Source organism: Syngnathus typhle, linkage group LG1 (assembly GCF_033458585.1).
Source record: "Syngnathus typhle isolate RoL2023-S1 ecotype Sweden linkage group LG1, RoL_Styp_1.0, whole genome shotgun sequence".
Taxonomy (NCBI): Eukaryota; Metazoa; Chordata; class Actinopteri; order Syngnathiformes; family Syngnathidae; genus Syngnathus; species Syngnathus typhle.
The window spans coordinates 20,618,500-20,633,687 of NC_083738.1; the positions used below are offsets into that span (position 1 = coordinate 20,618,500).

The window sequence follows — 15,188 nt, forward strand, 5'->3', positions numbered from 1 at the left end:
CAGTACTCCACTCAGCAAAGATGGCGAGCGGGGGCCCGTCCACGGCGTCACTGTGGACAGAAGTGAACCGCTGCGGACAGAACGGGGACTACACGAGAGCCTTGAAAGCTCTAACAAAAAGTAGGTGTCCTTGCCGATAGTGAAGCCGGACATGTTGTCGACTTCTGTGTTTTGCACCTGCGCTAACTTGTTACTTCTGTCAGCGGTGCATCGTGGCTAAGCTATGGTTAACTACCCAAGACAGCTGTTAGCATGTGGCTAGTCTCTAGGCCCTTAGTTAGCAAAATGTCACTTTTTGTTCGCCTTTGCTTTTTCTCTCTGATGTATTTCCATATAATATTTAATAATATAGTTGTTACATAGGTAATACACGTGTATTATGCGATGTTGTGGTGTATTCTGCACCGCCTTCCCGCAATTTGTGACGTGTCCATTTCCTCACAGTGGGTTCATCTTGGTTTATTTGTGCCATTTATAAGGCAAAGCCTAATGTAAATGTTGCTCGCGTTCTAATAAATAGGTTTGATTGTCTTTTGTAAGGTGTGTGCTTCTTTGTCCTCCTCCTCTTGTCACAGTTTTGCAAGAAAACAGGGAGGATGTCACGGCCCTTCACTGTAAAATTGTGTGCCTTATCCAGAATGGCACCTTTAAGGAGGCTTTAAATTTCATGAACATACACAACAAGGTCCTCGGAAGGTAAATCATGATTACATAGGAAGACTGTATCTCATCTGTGTGTTTACGCAGCACTCTGATGTCCTATCTTTCTCCACTTTTTGACAAAGCCTGATTATTAATTGTACAATGCAGTATAAATCTACCCTTGCTTTTGAAACATCCCCTTTGGTGCTTCTTTTATTCTCCCAGTGAGCTTGTGTTCGAGAAAGCATATTGCGAGTACCGGCTGAACAGAGTAGAGAGCTCGCTGAAGACCATCGAAAGTGCTCCCGAGCAGACGGACAAGCTAAAGGAGCTCTACGGTCAAGTGGTGAGATGTGCCGAAAGAAAGAATGTACCCATCTGATTTGAATAGAGGTGTACAACATTCCCAGTTACTTCTTCACTTCCATCCATCTTCGATACCACGTGTCCCAGCAGTAGGCGGGGGGACACCCTGAATCGGTTGCCAGCCAATCACAGGGCACAGAGACAAAACAATCATCCGCACTCACACCTAGGGGCAATTTGGAGTGCTCAATTGGCCTACCAAGCATGTTTTGGGGATGGGGGAGGAAACCGGAGTGCCCAGAGAAAACACATGTGGGCACGGGGAGAACATGCAAACCCCACACAGGGAGGGTGGAATTGAACTCACACCCACCTAACTGTGAGGCCGACGTGCTAACCAGTATGGCACCATGCTGCCCCAGTTACTTCTTGGTTGATGTAATTCTGATCAAACTGGTTTTTAGAATGCTAAATTTGATGTTCATCTCTAATGGCCGTGACAATAATTAAAGCAAAGAATGAAATTGTTAGAATACTGCACAGTATTTTCAACTGTTGTTGTTAGTCCAAGAAATTGTAAAGATCTTAAAATGGGACCACCTTAAAACCTTTATGAACTATACGGCAAAAAATTTCAAATTTATTTGGATGGCCTTAACTATCATAGATGTGTAACAAGAACTCCCCTACTATATAATAAAGGTGAGGTAAAGTAAAGATAATCACCAGCTGAAGACACCAATAGTTGTATTTACCTATAATGAGTCAGGTCATTGTGCTGAACATGCAGGTGCTATTTAGTTTTACTGTAAAGGAAACAAACATTTTTGTGTTTTGTTTCTCCCTTTGTGCAGTTGTACAGACTGGAGCGCTATGATGAGTGCAAGTCTGTCTACACGGATCTGATCAGGAACTCTCAGGACGAGTATGAAGAGGAGCGCAAGACCAACCTTGGGGCTGTTATGGCCGCCATGAGCCAGTGGGAGAAGGGGCCGGTGGTAAGCATCACCTTAATGAACCCAGATACTCAACTTTGTTCATTTTTGGTGTTTCGCTTGGCAGGAAGATTTAGGCCTTCCCCAATCGACGTACGAGCTGTGCTACAATGCCGCCTGCATGCTGATTGGCCAGGGTCAGCTGACTGCAGCCTATAAAAAGCTTCAACAAGCTGAAGGTCAGACGTAGTCCCGTTCGCAGTCCAACTGTTTCAGTTCTTATCCAATATTTTGGCCAACCTTTTTGCAACTGAGGCAAAAAAATGGATCATGATTTATATACAATGTTTTTTATTTTCATGTGTTTCAGACCTTTGCCGGCTGTCAATGGCTGACGATTCAGTAAGTTTGTCTGTACATCTGCTGTACCTGTAGAGCCAGCGTTACTTGTCATGGTGTAGAAATTCAATGTCCTGGAATTTGGGTTGTCTTAATTCATAAAATTATCTAACTGTAAAGGATTTTGACAACGTTATTGATCAAATTTTGCGACATTCAAATTATTTATCATCTGCTTTGCCCCCCCCTTCTCTTTTTCCCCATAATTGTGACATCTTCTGCAGGACATAACCGAAGAGGACATAGAGTCGGAGCTGGCCGTCATCCATTCTCAGATGGCTTACGTGATGCAGTTGCAAGGTCGAACGGACGAGGCGCTCCAGCTCAACAATCAGGTCATCAAGCTCAAGTGAGAGGAACTTTCTGTCATTTTCAATCAGAAGTAGAAGCTTATGTGCGTGCGTGTGTGGACTCGTTTTATTTATTCATTTTACATAAATCGTTGCTTGTTTCAGGCCTTCAGATGTGGGCCTGCTGGCTGTGACTGCCAACAACATCATTACAATAAACAAGGTGGGCAATGGCAAGCTTGTGTAGGAATGATGATGATAATGATGATAAAGGCATAACTCCACTAATTAAAGCATTCCTCCGCAGGACCAAAACGTTTTTGACTCCAAGAAGAAGGTGAAGCTGACAAACGCTGAAGGGGTGGAACATAAGCTGGCCAAAAATCAGCTACGGGCCATCGAATTCAACAAAGCTTTGCTGGCCATGTACACTAACCAGGTGAGTTGAGAGTAATCCCAATTAGATGTTAATGCTTTGTTTGTATTTAACATTTACTATTTTTTGTTATGTCTGTTGTTCAACAGGCAGACCAGTGCAGAAAGCTGTCCTCCAGTCTTCAGTCTCAGAACCCGGGTCACCCGCGACCTGTCCTGATCCAGGTGGCTCAACTGTGCAGGGAGAAGCAGTACAGCAAAGCCATCGAGTTGCTCCAGGTAGGACAGCTCGTAACAGCCATTTATGACACCTGTGCAGTTATTTTTTTATTTTATTTTTTGTTCCATCTTCAGCAATTTTCAGATAAGCATCCGGAGAGCGCTTCGAGCATCAAACTGACGATGGCACAGCTCCATTTAGTTCAAGGTATGAATATTTATTTTTAAGTCGGTTTGTTTCAGTGTATGATGGGGTTTTGTTTTTCTCTTCAGGTCATGTCACAAAAGGCTGTGATGTTCTAAGGTCCATTGAAGAGTTCAAGCATAAAGCAGGCATGGTGAGTGTGCATTGATGGACAGCATTGTCACTTCTGCTTTCTAACAGTGATGGGCTTGATTGAGTTAGTTGACAAAATATTTGCCTAAACCAAACGGCGTTGTTGACGTCTCAGGTGTCTGCTCTGGTGTCCATGTACTCGCACGAAGAAGACATTGATGGTGCCATTGACGTTTTTAGACAAGCTATTCAGCACTATCAGTCGGAACAGGTTTGTTTCTTGTCGCCTGTTTTAATTCCTCGGTCGTGTAAAAGCAAGGTAATTTAAGGTAATGTAATATTTCATGTTTCCTCACCTGTCACTACCCAGCCAGGAGCCGCGGCTCACCTGGCTCTGGTGCGAGAAGCTGCCAATTTCAAACTGAAGTACGGGCGGAAAAAGGAAGCCATTAGTGATCTGGAGCAGCTATGGAAGTGAGTTTACTCCGTGTGCACGTGTGGGTTGGGGGGGGGGGGGGGTTACCATGTTTTAGACGTGACAAACAAGATCTATACCTGAATCTTTAATCCTATGTACAAATGTGGAACTCTAAAATCCAATTATATTGTGTAACTGAACAATGCCAAATGCCTAACTCACTAAAAACGCATTACATTTGCAGTTGTTATTTTGGCAGAAATGTCTATGCTGGTAAAACAGAGATCAAACTGTTTGTTTTATAACCTTAACTGTGATGTCTAAATGGGCCACAAATCTGCTTCCTTTCAAATTAATTACCACCACTTCTGGAAAACTGCCACCAGAAACAAATGTGTTCCAATATAATACACCACTTCCTGACTAGATGGCGCCACTGAGCAAGTGCAACTTGTCAAAGGCTATGCATGTATAGTTTTTATTTTCCTATCACCATTTTATGACCAAACTGGTGAGTACAAAATGTTTGGGATTTTTTCTTCTTATTTTAATGGTTAAATTTGATCTTTGGTTACTTGTGTTAATAAACCTATTTCATCAAACAGGCAAAACCCAAAGGATATTCACACGCTGGCGCAGCTCATCTCCGCCTACTCTCTTGTGGACACAGACAAAGCCAAATCGTATCCTTTAACAGCAAATTGGGTCTTTCAGTTTAGCAAGCATGTCTTAGTTGTCAGCATTTGAAAACTGTTGCAATTTCCTCAGCGTTCCCCTCCAGCCTAAGCAAGCACCTCCCTTCAGCTGACACCATGTCTTTCAAAGTAGATGTTGATGAGCTGGAGAACTCGCACGGAGCCACATACGTCCGGAAGAAGGCAGCCAAAGTTGTGGGAGAAAATCTTCCTAAAGAAGAAGGGTAATAATTTATTCCTTTCTCTCTAACAGGCTTTATTTTATTCAATTTGTCCTCCTCCCTGACATAAAAAGTTTTGTAACAGTCACCCTGTGATTTTTTTTTCCCCCCAAAGAAGGCTTTGGTGCCATCTTGTGGGATTTCTTGATGTTATGGAATGACGTTTTTGGTGAATAGCTTGAAGATTGTCAGATAAAAAAAAAAAAGCAAATTAGTGATCCTCCCCATATGTAAAGTGTCATGAGACAATTAGCAACACAAATAACATTTAATTCATAATTTACATTTATCTTTTGCCAGAAACGGAGATATCAAAAAGAAGAAGAAGAAAAAAAAAGGTACGTTTTACTCACTGATAAATCTAACAACCGTTTGGGCCTAAGTCCCCTCCTCTTTTTCCTCCCTCCAGGTAAACTTCCGAAGAATTGTGACCCCAAAGCCACCCCGGACCCTGAGAGATGGCTACCCATGAGGGAACGCTCATACTACCGAGGCAAAAAGAAAGGGAAGAAGAAGGAGCAGATCGGAAAGGGCACGCAGGGGGCCACGGCAGGGGCCTCGTCAGACCTGTGAGTAATTGAAATGTTGATCAAAGCAGCGTTTCGTAACAAAAAAATGTCAAACCAAACCCTCTGCCTTCATTTATTTTAAAATCTGTTGCGGTATTGTTCAGAGCCAGAAAGCTTAAAATTGTGTCCATTTTCTCTTCCTCCCCCTGTGACAGGGATGCCAGCAAGACCGCAAGCAGCCCACCGACGTCCCCTCGACCAGGTTCGGCGTCCGGCTCGGCCTCCACTAACGCGGTCCCTCCGCGACAGCAGAAACCTGCGTCGTCCGGAGCCATACGCAAGAAGGCACCGCAGAAGAAGAAAAAGGGTGGCAAAGGAGGCTGGTAGCTTCGGAAGAAAGGAACATTCAAAAAGATTTTTGCCCCTTCATTTTGGGTCCTGTTTTTTTCCCCTCCATTTTCCCTCTGCTTTGTCTTACTTTTACCGTACAGGAAACGGCACAAAATGGACTCAAAGGCAGTTCTTCTGAAATGAGAGTGGATGTCTTCATGAGCATTCATTCTGTTCTGGTCTTGTGACCTTTACAAGACAAACTGTTCAATTGAATTAAAAAGTACAAAATGAACTTCCCTCGGCTCATGTTTTGGACTATGTCACTTTCTTCATGTACGTTGAAGTGTCACTGACATTGATAATTGAGGCCAAATTGAAGTAATACGAGCATTCACGATTATTCGCATAGAAGGGGAAATTATGTATAACAAGAGTTTGTGGGTTGACTGCATGCAATAATTTGCTAATGTATGTATTGAACAGGTTCTACATTTAATGTTTTGTCAACCGTGGCTGTTATACATTTAAATTATGGAGGGGGGAATTAGGTAGGTCATAGATCTTTTAGTGGTGACTTTAATCTTATGCAACTTTTTCCTCAGAAATACTATAATTCAATCTGTATTTTTTTTTAAAAAATAAAGAATATGCAACTTCATTCTAGTACTTGAGTCTTGGAAAAGGGTTGGAGTTGTCCTAATTGGGCCGCGCTCGTTCCGGAAATTGCTTGAACGTTAACGCAACGCAATACCTTTCTTGGAATCATTCACCCGCACACAATTTGGTTCAAGATGCCTTCCAAATACGCCAGCACCTTCTACGAACCACTGACCGAGGACGTAGAAGAGTTCCTCGGCTGCTTCCAGCACGCCGACTCAGTCCGCCTGGTGGGCTTTACGGCCCTGTGGAAGAAGGCCCGCTTTTCGGACCTCTTCCTGGGCATGGCCAGCATGAGCGAAATGAGGCGATTCTGCCGGGTGGCTCTGGCCACGGCCGTCAAATACTTCTTGCCGCCTTACTGCTATCAGGTGCGGGTCGGCGGTCTCTACTTGATGCACGCCTTCTACTACACGCAACTCGCCGTCCCTCGGGTGCAGATCCGCCTGGCTCTCCGGGACTGGGACGACGTGCAGAAGTTTTTGCGGGACTCCATCGCCTGCGGACACCTGGACGTGGTTTTCGTCTACCGGAAGCTGGTCGCTGCCAAAGCTGTAGACTACACCGCCATGCCGCATTTGCTCGTCTTCCAGCGGCCCAAAAAGGCCAAAGTGCAGGAGGTGTGCGCCGGGATGCTGGCCAGGGCCAACGGGGTACAAGAGCTGCTAACCGAGGACTACCTGGAGGAGCTTTCCAACGTCCAGAACTACTACTACAAGATTAAGAACGAGTTGGTAGAGGTCCGTACCGCAGCTAAAAGACTAGAATTCGATGTACATTGAGGAACACGAACACAAAAAAAGTTAGATGGATTAAAATAAAAAATGAAAACTATTTTATTTAATTGTATTATATAATCCTTTTCTGTCAAAGAAAGAAATGATTATAATACCAGCTATTGTTATGATAGACTGTTATATAAATGTCAAACTAATTTACAAATCGCATAATTAACCACTGTTGCTTTATCAACTAAACTGTATTTTTGTTTAGCTCTTAACCTCTTGCTAGACATTAGTGTTACTTTACTAATGCCACATGATAGGGATGAAGCATTGAAAGTAGTCCTGTGTGTCAAGGAAAACTGGTGAGGTGACACATTTGATCACTCGCCCACCGTGCATGAAACATCCTGGCTTCTGTCCACAGAAATGTAGATGTTTAAAAATTGTACCGTGGTCTAATTTTGTTGCTTTTTGGCCATTGTAGGTTCGCCTCCAGGCCACCATGACCCATGCAGACTTTGCCTCTCGTCTTAAAGACACTTTGAATGAGTTCCACGTATGGCAGCAGAAGACTTTCAAGCAAACAAACGATGCCTGCAAGGATGAGGCCAAGCCCACTGAGCAGGAGGACTGCCGAAGCCGGGCTGCCCTGCTGGCCTCCATCAAGAGGAGAGGCTATGGGCAAAGCCTGTGTGACTCCAAGTCGAGGAAGTCCCGCCCGGAGGAGGCGGAGGATTCATACGGATCTTTTCCCAAGCAGCAAGCTCCTGATAAGAAGGAAAGGCCCCTGTCACTGAGGGCCCGCACATGGAAGACTCTTGGGAAAACCACGGGGAAATCGGAGTTGCAGACTTGGCTTTTGAGGGCCCCAGACCAGGAGGGAGTGCCATTGCGACAGAAGAACAGTCAAGAGAAGGAGGGTTATGTGCACTTATCTTAAATTACTTGTATTTTTTGGGTACGGAATGAAATAAAGGCATTACAAACTCTTTCCGACAGCTCAGAATACTTTTGGATATTGCGCATGCGCAGGTCCCTCCTCTCCACCCTTCCATGTTGTTTTTCGGAAACAAGCTCCATATTCCTCAAAGACATCAAAAACAGGCTTTTTTTTAAGACAACCTATTTAACAACCCGTCAACGGTATGTGGGGAGGGATTTGAGAAATATTACAAAATAAATTCTAAATCAGATCCTGTCTAATACCTTTAAGTTTCATTTTGAGCTGCTTCTTCAATCGTTTGTATTGTTTTTAGCGCCTTCTGTTGGCCAAGCTGAGTAACTACATCAACAAAAGACGAGACGGAAATGAGGTACCCAAGTCCCGTTCGCGCTTCCGGCCTAGTAATCCACTTGTTGACGACAGAGACGGTGGTAGACGGTGTGTTTTAAGTTAAACGGACATGTTAATTTAAATAATTAGTCCAGTTTTCTTGGAGTAAGCGCTATGTTGGGCTTGAGGGAAGCTGGCGTTGTCGGTTTCTCCGTGGCTCTGGCTGGAGGATTGGCTTACGTCTTTTGGAACTACACGATCAACTCCCGGCAATCTGGTGAAAGTCGCCCGGGGGACGAGGCTGAGAGGCGAAGGCCCACCGGAGAAAAGCCGAAGAAAGAGGAGGTAGACGCGAGTGGGAAAGACGTCGAGGAAACTGTCGTCAAAGCCCGTGTTGAGGCTGTTTGCACCCCCGAGAAAGCGCAGAAAGTATCGGAGGTAGGCATCGTCTCTGGCGGGCACACTTTCATGAACAACTCGGTGATGTTTGAAAGCCCCGAAGAGTCACACAACTTTATCATAATATACGTAGATGATTAATATAAAATTATTTAATACACTTTAATAACTTAAGGTACTGCTTAATGATGAAGTGGGATTACAAGTTGTTAAGGATGACTACTTTCAGTGCAAATACGAAAATCTCCACTCTGAATCTGAAGATCTTGGTTTATAAACATCCAACAATTAGTCTGAAGGTTGGGGTCCTAAATGCCCAAGGCATAGTCTACATCTCATTCGCGACCTTCACATTTAATCTTGTTTGTGCTTATTCCCGCAACAGTCAAAGTCGTTGAAGCCAGAAGGGACCCAAGTGCTGGTTCTGGGTCTGGATGGAGCGGGAAAATCCAGTCTGCTGTACTGTTTGGCCATTGGCAACCTGGACGTGGACATTGAGCCGACGCAGGGCTTCAATGCCGTCTCCATTAACAAAGAAGACCTGCACGTTGAATTCCTCGAAAGTAAGTTCATTCAGCAAGCGGCTCAATGTGTGATTTTCTTAAATCGCTCAGCTCAGCCAGAAGTTACCTTCTGTAAAGCCAGCAAATGTGTCTTTGGATTTCATCAGTCGGCGGCAAGGCAGAGCTGAGACCTTATTGGCCAAGGTACATGTCCAAGGCTCTGCTGCTGGTGTTCGTGGTGGACTCGGCGGCGCCGCAGCTCTTTGGCGTTGCCAAGGCACAGCTGCACAAGCTGCTCAATGACGACCCCTGCCTGCCTCTAATGGTACTGGCCAACAAGCAGGTGAGGATGACAGAAACACTCAAAATATACAAAAATACTCTTTGGCGCCATCTTGTGGTATCTTATTGGTGAGCACAAAAAGATTAATGGACGGTCATAAGTAATAATGAAAACTTTTCTGTAAAAGGCACAAACAAGTGTTGTCTTACAGGACCTTCCGGGCGCCCGCAGCATTACCGACCTGCACGAGGCGCTAGAGCTTTCCGAGGTGGGAGAGCGGAAAATCTTTCTTATCGGCACATGCGTCAAGAAGGGTGAAGCGGAAGTCACCTCTGGTGTGCGGGATGCCCGAGAGCTGATCATCCAGCTGGCTGGCGACAAGTAAACGGCAGGCAGCAAGTCCCAATGTTCTCGTTGCGCCTTGTTCACTCGGGTCAGCGTAACTGAAACGAAACTTAACCAAAGATGTTCTCAATGTTTTTGTAGTAAATAGGGAATATTTTTGCACCACTTTTTTGAGTACTACTACTACTTTTATATGATTTTCCATGTAACTTTTTAAGTACACAGCCATTACGGAGAAGAACAGGTTAAAGTTGTAATGTTACAAGGAAAAAAGTAATGTACCGTTTGTGACCCTAAAAGGGTCAATTCATAGTCTTACCAACTAATAATTATATATAGGAAAAAGTTAGTTGATAAAAATGACATGATTTTCCAAGTAAAATATTCTGATTGTATTGTTTTCTAATGACTTTTTTTCCATGTTCTATTGTGACTTTCCCCTCATAATATATCATTCTGGAAATGTATTACATAAAAAGATGGCTTTTAATACAACCGTCTTTCAGTGTTGCAGTTCCTTTTCAACTTGGAGCCAAATTTCTTTCAACCGTCCTCCAAGTTGAATGAAAGTTTTGCAGGATACGGCAGAACAAGAACTAAATGTACTTTTATTTTTTTTAACCGCACTCCTTAAAAGTGGGAGACTATTGCGTGTGAATTTCACTTATGGCTATTAAGTTACTAAAGTTATAAAAGTTGATGTTTCCTTCAAATATCTTTTTTTTTTACTGTCTGGCCATAATGACCTTTGTTTTTGCTGTGTCTTAAACTAATGTCAACTTTTTGATCTCTTTTCTGGTTTCTCCAAAAACAAACTTTTGTCTTACAACAGATTTTTGACCAGTTAAAATTAAAGATTGTTGTGTAAATACTTTGCTGGTTTTGATGTTATTGTTTAATTGGCATCCTTCTGTCACACGAGCTCAGGTTTTATGCGTGCAGTTGCTACGGACTCGCATCTCCATGGCAACGAATACTGATAAGCGCAGCAACTTCCTAACTTCTTCCAGTTACATTTGAGGTCAAGTGACGTGGCATCCGCTTATCTTATATGTGTGGCAGTATTTATTATTTTAGGATTTATTGTAAGGGGTCAAACAGTGCAATACGTGACCTCAGCTCTAATTGAGGCTGTGCCCCAATTAATTGCAAGTGTTTGTCATCTACCTAAACACCAATTAGAAGAGCCACAAGAGACAATATAAATTATAAAAAATAAAGTAGGTGACATCCATTATGCAATAACAAATATTGTGAACACTCTTTTTGAAGAGTTCTTTTTAAAACCACATTGCAAAAGCTGGATAACATTATCGTTTGAAGGTGTGTTGCAGCCGGGAGACCAAATGCAACTTGGACCAGGGTTTATTGAGGTAAAAGGTAGTTGGAAGGGAGGTAGGTGGGTAACCGAAAACACAGACGGGATAGAGAGTCACAGACCGACCAACCGACATAAGTCCACCTGGACAAGGTTAAAATACTGACCGTGAGCCTACAACAGACAGACCGATCGATCGATCAAGGGAGGGAAACCCAAACGACAGCTACACAGACAGGGACGGGACAGGACAGTCCCAGAGAGAAACACACGGACAGGTCTTAAATACACAGGGTAACAAGAGGAAGCAGGTGACAGACATTACAAAGACGAAAGGGGTGTGGCTGAGAGATGACGGCTGAGTGTGCTCTGGCACGGGCGTGACAGTACCAAACGCGGTTGGAATTCCACACGGACAACATTGAGCACTGGACTGCAAAATGGCTCCTTTAACATCATATGTGTCCGGCCGCTCTAAATCTTCAGCATCCAAAGCAATGAGATTCTCACCAAGTTTAACTTTATTCTGGTTCAAACATGTTTACATAGTTGAAGGAAAATCATCACTTGAATATAGTCAGAATTCATCAGAACATGTGTATTCAATTAAAGTGTGTTTATATTTGTACTATATGTTCCACATAATGCAAAAATGTCGTACCGTGACGTTATCTTGCACACTTAGTCTAAAGTGAACAACAGTAGGTGGCGACTGCTAAAGAAACAATAGGGAAAAAACACGCTGATTGCCGTCGGCTGACGACACCCAGACAGGAAGAGGCGCTCGGACGGCCGCGTGGTCACTTCAGCTGGACGTGGATCTGCTCCACTTGCCACACCGACAGCAAGTTGATGGCTTGCAGATCCTGAACTTGATAAGCAAAGTCCTGCTGGGGCCCGCCGTTGAAAGTCAGCTGGAAAGCGCCACTGCCACACTTGATGACAATCTAGACGGCGGAAGGCAGAGTGCAGGTTACTTTCTACGGGTTTTGAGTTTGGGTGATGATTGAACGCCGACTTAGCGACGGACGTCACCTCGAAGGGGAGTCCTGGTCCAAAGGGGTTTTGTTGGGGAAGGCTCCCGGTCAGCTTCTCGCTGACTTTGGCGTTCACGGTGAAGCTCTTGGCCCCAATGTCGATGTTCAGGTGCAGCGCATTGTTGCCCGTCTCCTTGCCGTTGCTGTCACGCACCTCCATGTTGATCCCCAGTCTGCAAACACAAATGTGTCAGCTGCCTTCTTTTGCTGTGTGTGTGTGTGTGTGCGTGTTATTACTTGGTTGCTTGGGGAATGGATTGTCCCTTGATGACCAGCGTACGGCCCACGCTGAGACCGCCCAAGCCACCTTGGAAGCCGCCCGTCTGCGCGCACATACAACGGAGAAAGATGGGAACAAGTAGGCCATGCACGTGCTTTGGGGACAGCTTCAGTGGACAAACAAAGGCATTTGGTTGAATGTCTTGAACAATGCCCACTGAAGGTGTTGAGAAAGCTTCACACGATTGCCACGGGAGAGTAAAAATGCTTTTGGGCATCCACAGCACAAACTCACATCGCTGTATTTCATGTAGAGCTGGCACTGGCACGCCACATCCCGAGAGGAACACGACGCTCCATTGGTGGCATTTGCGCACATGACCTTGTCTGAAAATGCCAAAAGGTAAATACAATCAGGCAAAAAAGTGACTACACACAAGTCAATTTCTTGAGGGCTTTGCCAATTATGAAATTATACAACTTCAAAAGGGAGAGTCCAGTCATATATGAGCAAATCTGAACGTTGAAAATGTGCGGCTTTGATGGTCGTCGTTGCAACGGAGGATGACCTTTCCCAATTGGCCAGTAGGCGGCGACATCTTCTGCAAGCGGGAAGTCTGCCCTGCTCGGCGGGCGGCCTGACTGAAGGCCGCTTGCTCCCACCTTTTGTTGGAGGAGGAGGAACGCGGCTCGTGGCGGTGTTGCGCAACCCTCTTTTAAGAAACTCACGCTGCAAGTCGAATGCTCTCATAAACGTTGACTTCCAATTTGCTCATCAAAAAATGTGACTTCCTTTCTTAAAATATAAGCTGCACCAAATCTTTTTCAGTGTCGTGACACATGAACGCTGCAGCCGCAAAACAAGATGTGCTCTCACCTCTGGGCACCTTGCAGATGTAGCCCTGGCTAGAGTCACATGGGTAGTTTTATTTTCCAAGAGCCATAATTTGTCTCAAGTCTAACTTGCTTGATCACTTATGGTCTACTATTCTTCTACGCACAATGTATTTATGTATTTATACTTCAACCACTACAACTGTGCAGTTGTCACTTTTTTTTTTATATATACTTTATAGCTTTATATTGCACTGTTTGGGCAGCTCTTATCTCGTTGTACTATGTATAATGACAATAAAAGGCATTCTGAATCTGACAAAAGGTTTTACTCCCTCTGTCAGTCAGATACATTAAAAGCACCCCAGTGCTCCCGTCCTTCGAATGAGATCAATACTGGAAGTGCAGGTCTCAGGAGCGAATCTTCCTCACTGTAATCAAACGTGATATAATGTCATTTATTAGCATGATAAGTGACGGGCCTACTAAGCCATGATAAAACATTGTGGATTTAGATCACACATTGAAATAATCCAATCAGTAAACCCTCGCTTTCCTTCTCCACATGTCAGAGATGGCTGTAATCAAATTGGATTACGTTGGGTTTTGTTTGTATTTGTAAATAATAAAATACATTCTCCAAAAGAGAGTGCGTAGAAGTCAAGTGCAAAATAAAAAAAGCTGCCTCCAAGTGAGAAATTCCTCACAGCTCCGCTTGCTCCTCTTAGCAACAAACAAAAACAAGGCGCTGTTTGAATCCCGTTTGCATTTTTTCGCTCCTAAACATCACAACATGCTCACTCAGCACATTTTGTTCGAAGTCATGCTTGGCCTTACAAAGACATTTAACGTTGTTTTATGACGCATACAGTGTATGTGTGTGTATCAATTTGTCATTAAAAGATATGCATCTATTTAAGTTGTTAAGGTGGTGCAATATCTTTAATTATATACTTTCAAAAATAGTATACTCCCAGAACAAGTTTCTGACCAAAAAGCAGAGCAAACAAGTTTTTTTTGTGCTAAGACACCTCAAGCAGAACTGTGACTTAGACATTTGTGTTTGCTTTTTTGAGACCTTAACCCTAAAACAGCAAAAGTTAGAGAAAGTTTTCATTCATTTCCATTCACTCCATGAACTGCCCTCATCTTTCCTCCTGATTACAACAGGCGTCATTTCCTGAGTACGACAACACATCCTTTTGATTGTCAAATGAACTCCAGGCATATTTGTGGCATTAACACAGGAGTGCAATTTAGCATACCTGATGAGCAACATACCACCAGAAATACTCGTTGGATGGTTTCAGTCAAGCAGGTTGAGCAGGCACTTTCTCACCGCATGCTCTCACCGCAGGGGGACCTCAACCTCCACCTGGCCTCCCTCCTGTAGACTCACTTCAGAAACTCTTTTAGACACGGGCACATCTCTGCTCACGCAAATGTGTCAGGTGGTATCAGTCTCATAGTGTCATACCATTTCTAAGTACTGAACAAGTACAGATAGATGAACAGTATTGGCGTGCATCCATTGTACAAATAGAGAGGACTGGATCATGACAATAAAATCTCTGGCTTTACTTCACAGCATCAAATAAGTTATGTGCCCCCTCTTGGCATTCTTCATGATGACCCCTAGTGTAAGGAACTTACTGACTTACCTTATACGTAAATATTGTTTTTACAACCCACCAGTGGTATTGAGACAGCAAATTAGCTGCCAAAGACCCTCATTGTTATACATTTTCTCATCATCTGTACACTAAGAGAGTGGGCCAAAGCACAGCTATGAGCTCACATCCCTTTTACAGGCTGGTGGACAATGGAATGACATCACCTGTCCCTTGTCTGTCTCGTGATCCAGAGCCGCGCTTCCGACTCGTGTTTCTGTGCATCCCGTGGGCCGGTGACTTTGAGTTGGGCCCGCTAGGCGACAAATAACACATTTAAAGTGAGAAAAGTACTCACACTATGAA

General features: G+C 44.0%; 4 protein-coding genes across 6 annotated transcripts; 3 read left to right on the forward strand and 1 right to left on the reverse strand.

Moving 5' to 3' along the window:
* The first annotated feature begins 3 nt into the window (after window positions 1–3).
* Window positions 4–5,911, forward strand: srp72 (signal recognition particle 72). The gene is made up of 19 exons (XM_061275516.1): window positions 4–120; window positions 576–696; window positions 868–988; window positions 1,803–1,946; window positions 2,011–2,122; window positions 2,254–2,285; window positions 2,507–2,631; window positions 2,738–2,795; window positions 2,880–3,011; window positions 3,098–3,226; window positions 3,302–3,374; window positions 3,440–3,504; window positions 3,619–3,714; window positions 3,814–3,917; window positions 4,467–4,544; window positions 4,643–4,780; window positions 5,078–5,115; window positions 5,187–5,346; window positions 5,502–5,911. Exons 1-19 carry the CDS (start codon window positions 21–23, stop codon window positions 5,671–5,673), a joined length of 1,998 nt encoding a protein of 665 aa, XP_061131500.1. The 5' UTR covers window positions 4–20; the 3' UTR covers window positions 5,674–5,911.
* A 499-nt stretch (window positions 5,912–6,410) lies between these two features.
* On the forward strand, window positions 6,411–7,941 carry LOC133153620 (snRNA-activating protein complex subunit 1-like). The gene is made up of 2 exons (XM_061277609.1): window positions 6,411–7,016; window positions 7,486–7,941. The coding sequence occupies exons 1-2, from the start codon at window positions 6,411–6,413 to the stop codon at window positions 7,939–7,941; spliced, it is 1,062 nt and encodes a 353-aa protein (XP_061133593.1).
* Window positions 7,942–8,316: 375 nt separating this feature from the next.
* Window positions 8,317–10,675, forward strand: arl9 (ADP-ribosylation factor-like 9). Of its 2 annotated transcripts, none has more exons than XM_061287190.1 (4): window positions 8,317–8,712; window positions 9,056–9,236; window positions 9,344–9,519; window positions 9,671–10,675. In XM_061287190.1, the coding sequence occupies exons 1-4, from the start codon at window positions 8,449–8,451 to the stop codon at window positions 9,842–9,844; spliced, it is 795 nt and encodes a 264-aa protein (XP_061143174.1). In that variant the 5' UTR covers window positions 8,317–8,448; the 3' UTR covers window positions 9,845–10,675. The 2 variants fall into 2 exon arrangements, with proteins under 2 accessions (XP_061143174.1, XP_061143183.1); XM_061287199.1 differs by having other exon boundaries at window positions 8,318–8,712; window positions 9,059–9,236.
* A 945-nt stretch (window positions 10,676–11,620) lies between these two features.
* On the reverse strand, window positions 11,621–15,185 carry LOC133154192 (galectin-4-like). Of its 2 annotated transcripts, none has more exons than XM_061278698.1 (4): window positions 13,256–15,185; window positions 12,674–12,765; window positions 12,397–12,482; window positions 11,621–12,332 (listed from the first exon to the last, which is right to left on the reverse strand). In XM_061278698.1, the coding sequence occupies exons 2-4, from the start codon at window positions 12,755–12,757 to the stop codon at window positions 11,804–11,806; spliced, it is 699 nt and encodes a 232-aa protein (XP_061134682.1). In that variant the 5' UTR covers window positions 12,758–12,765; window positions 13,256–15,185; the 3' UTR covers window positions 11,621–11,803. The 2 variants fall into 2 exon arrangements, with proteins under 2 accessions (XP_061134682.1, XP_061134690.1); XM_061278706.1 differs by having other exon boundaries at window positions 11,621–12,069; window positions 12,158–12,332; window positions 12,674–15,185.
* Between the last annotated feature and the right edge of the window lie 3 nt (window positions 15,186–15,188).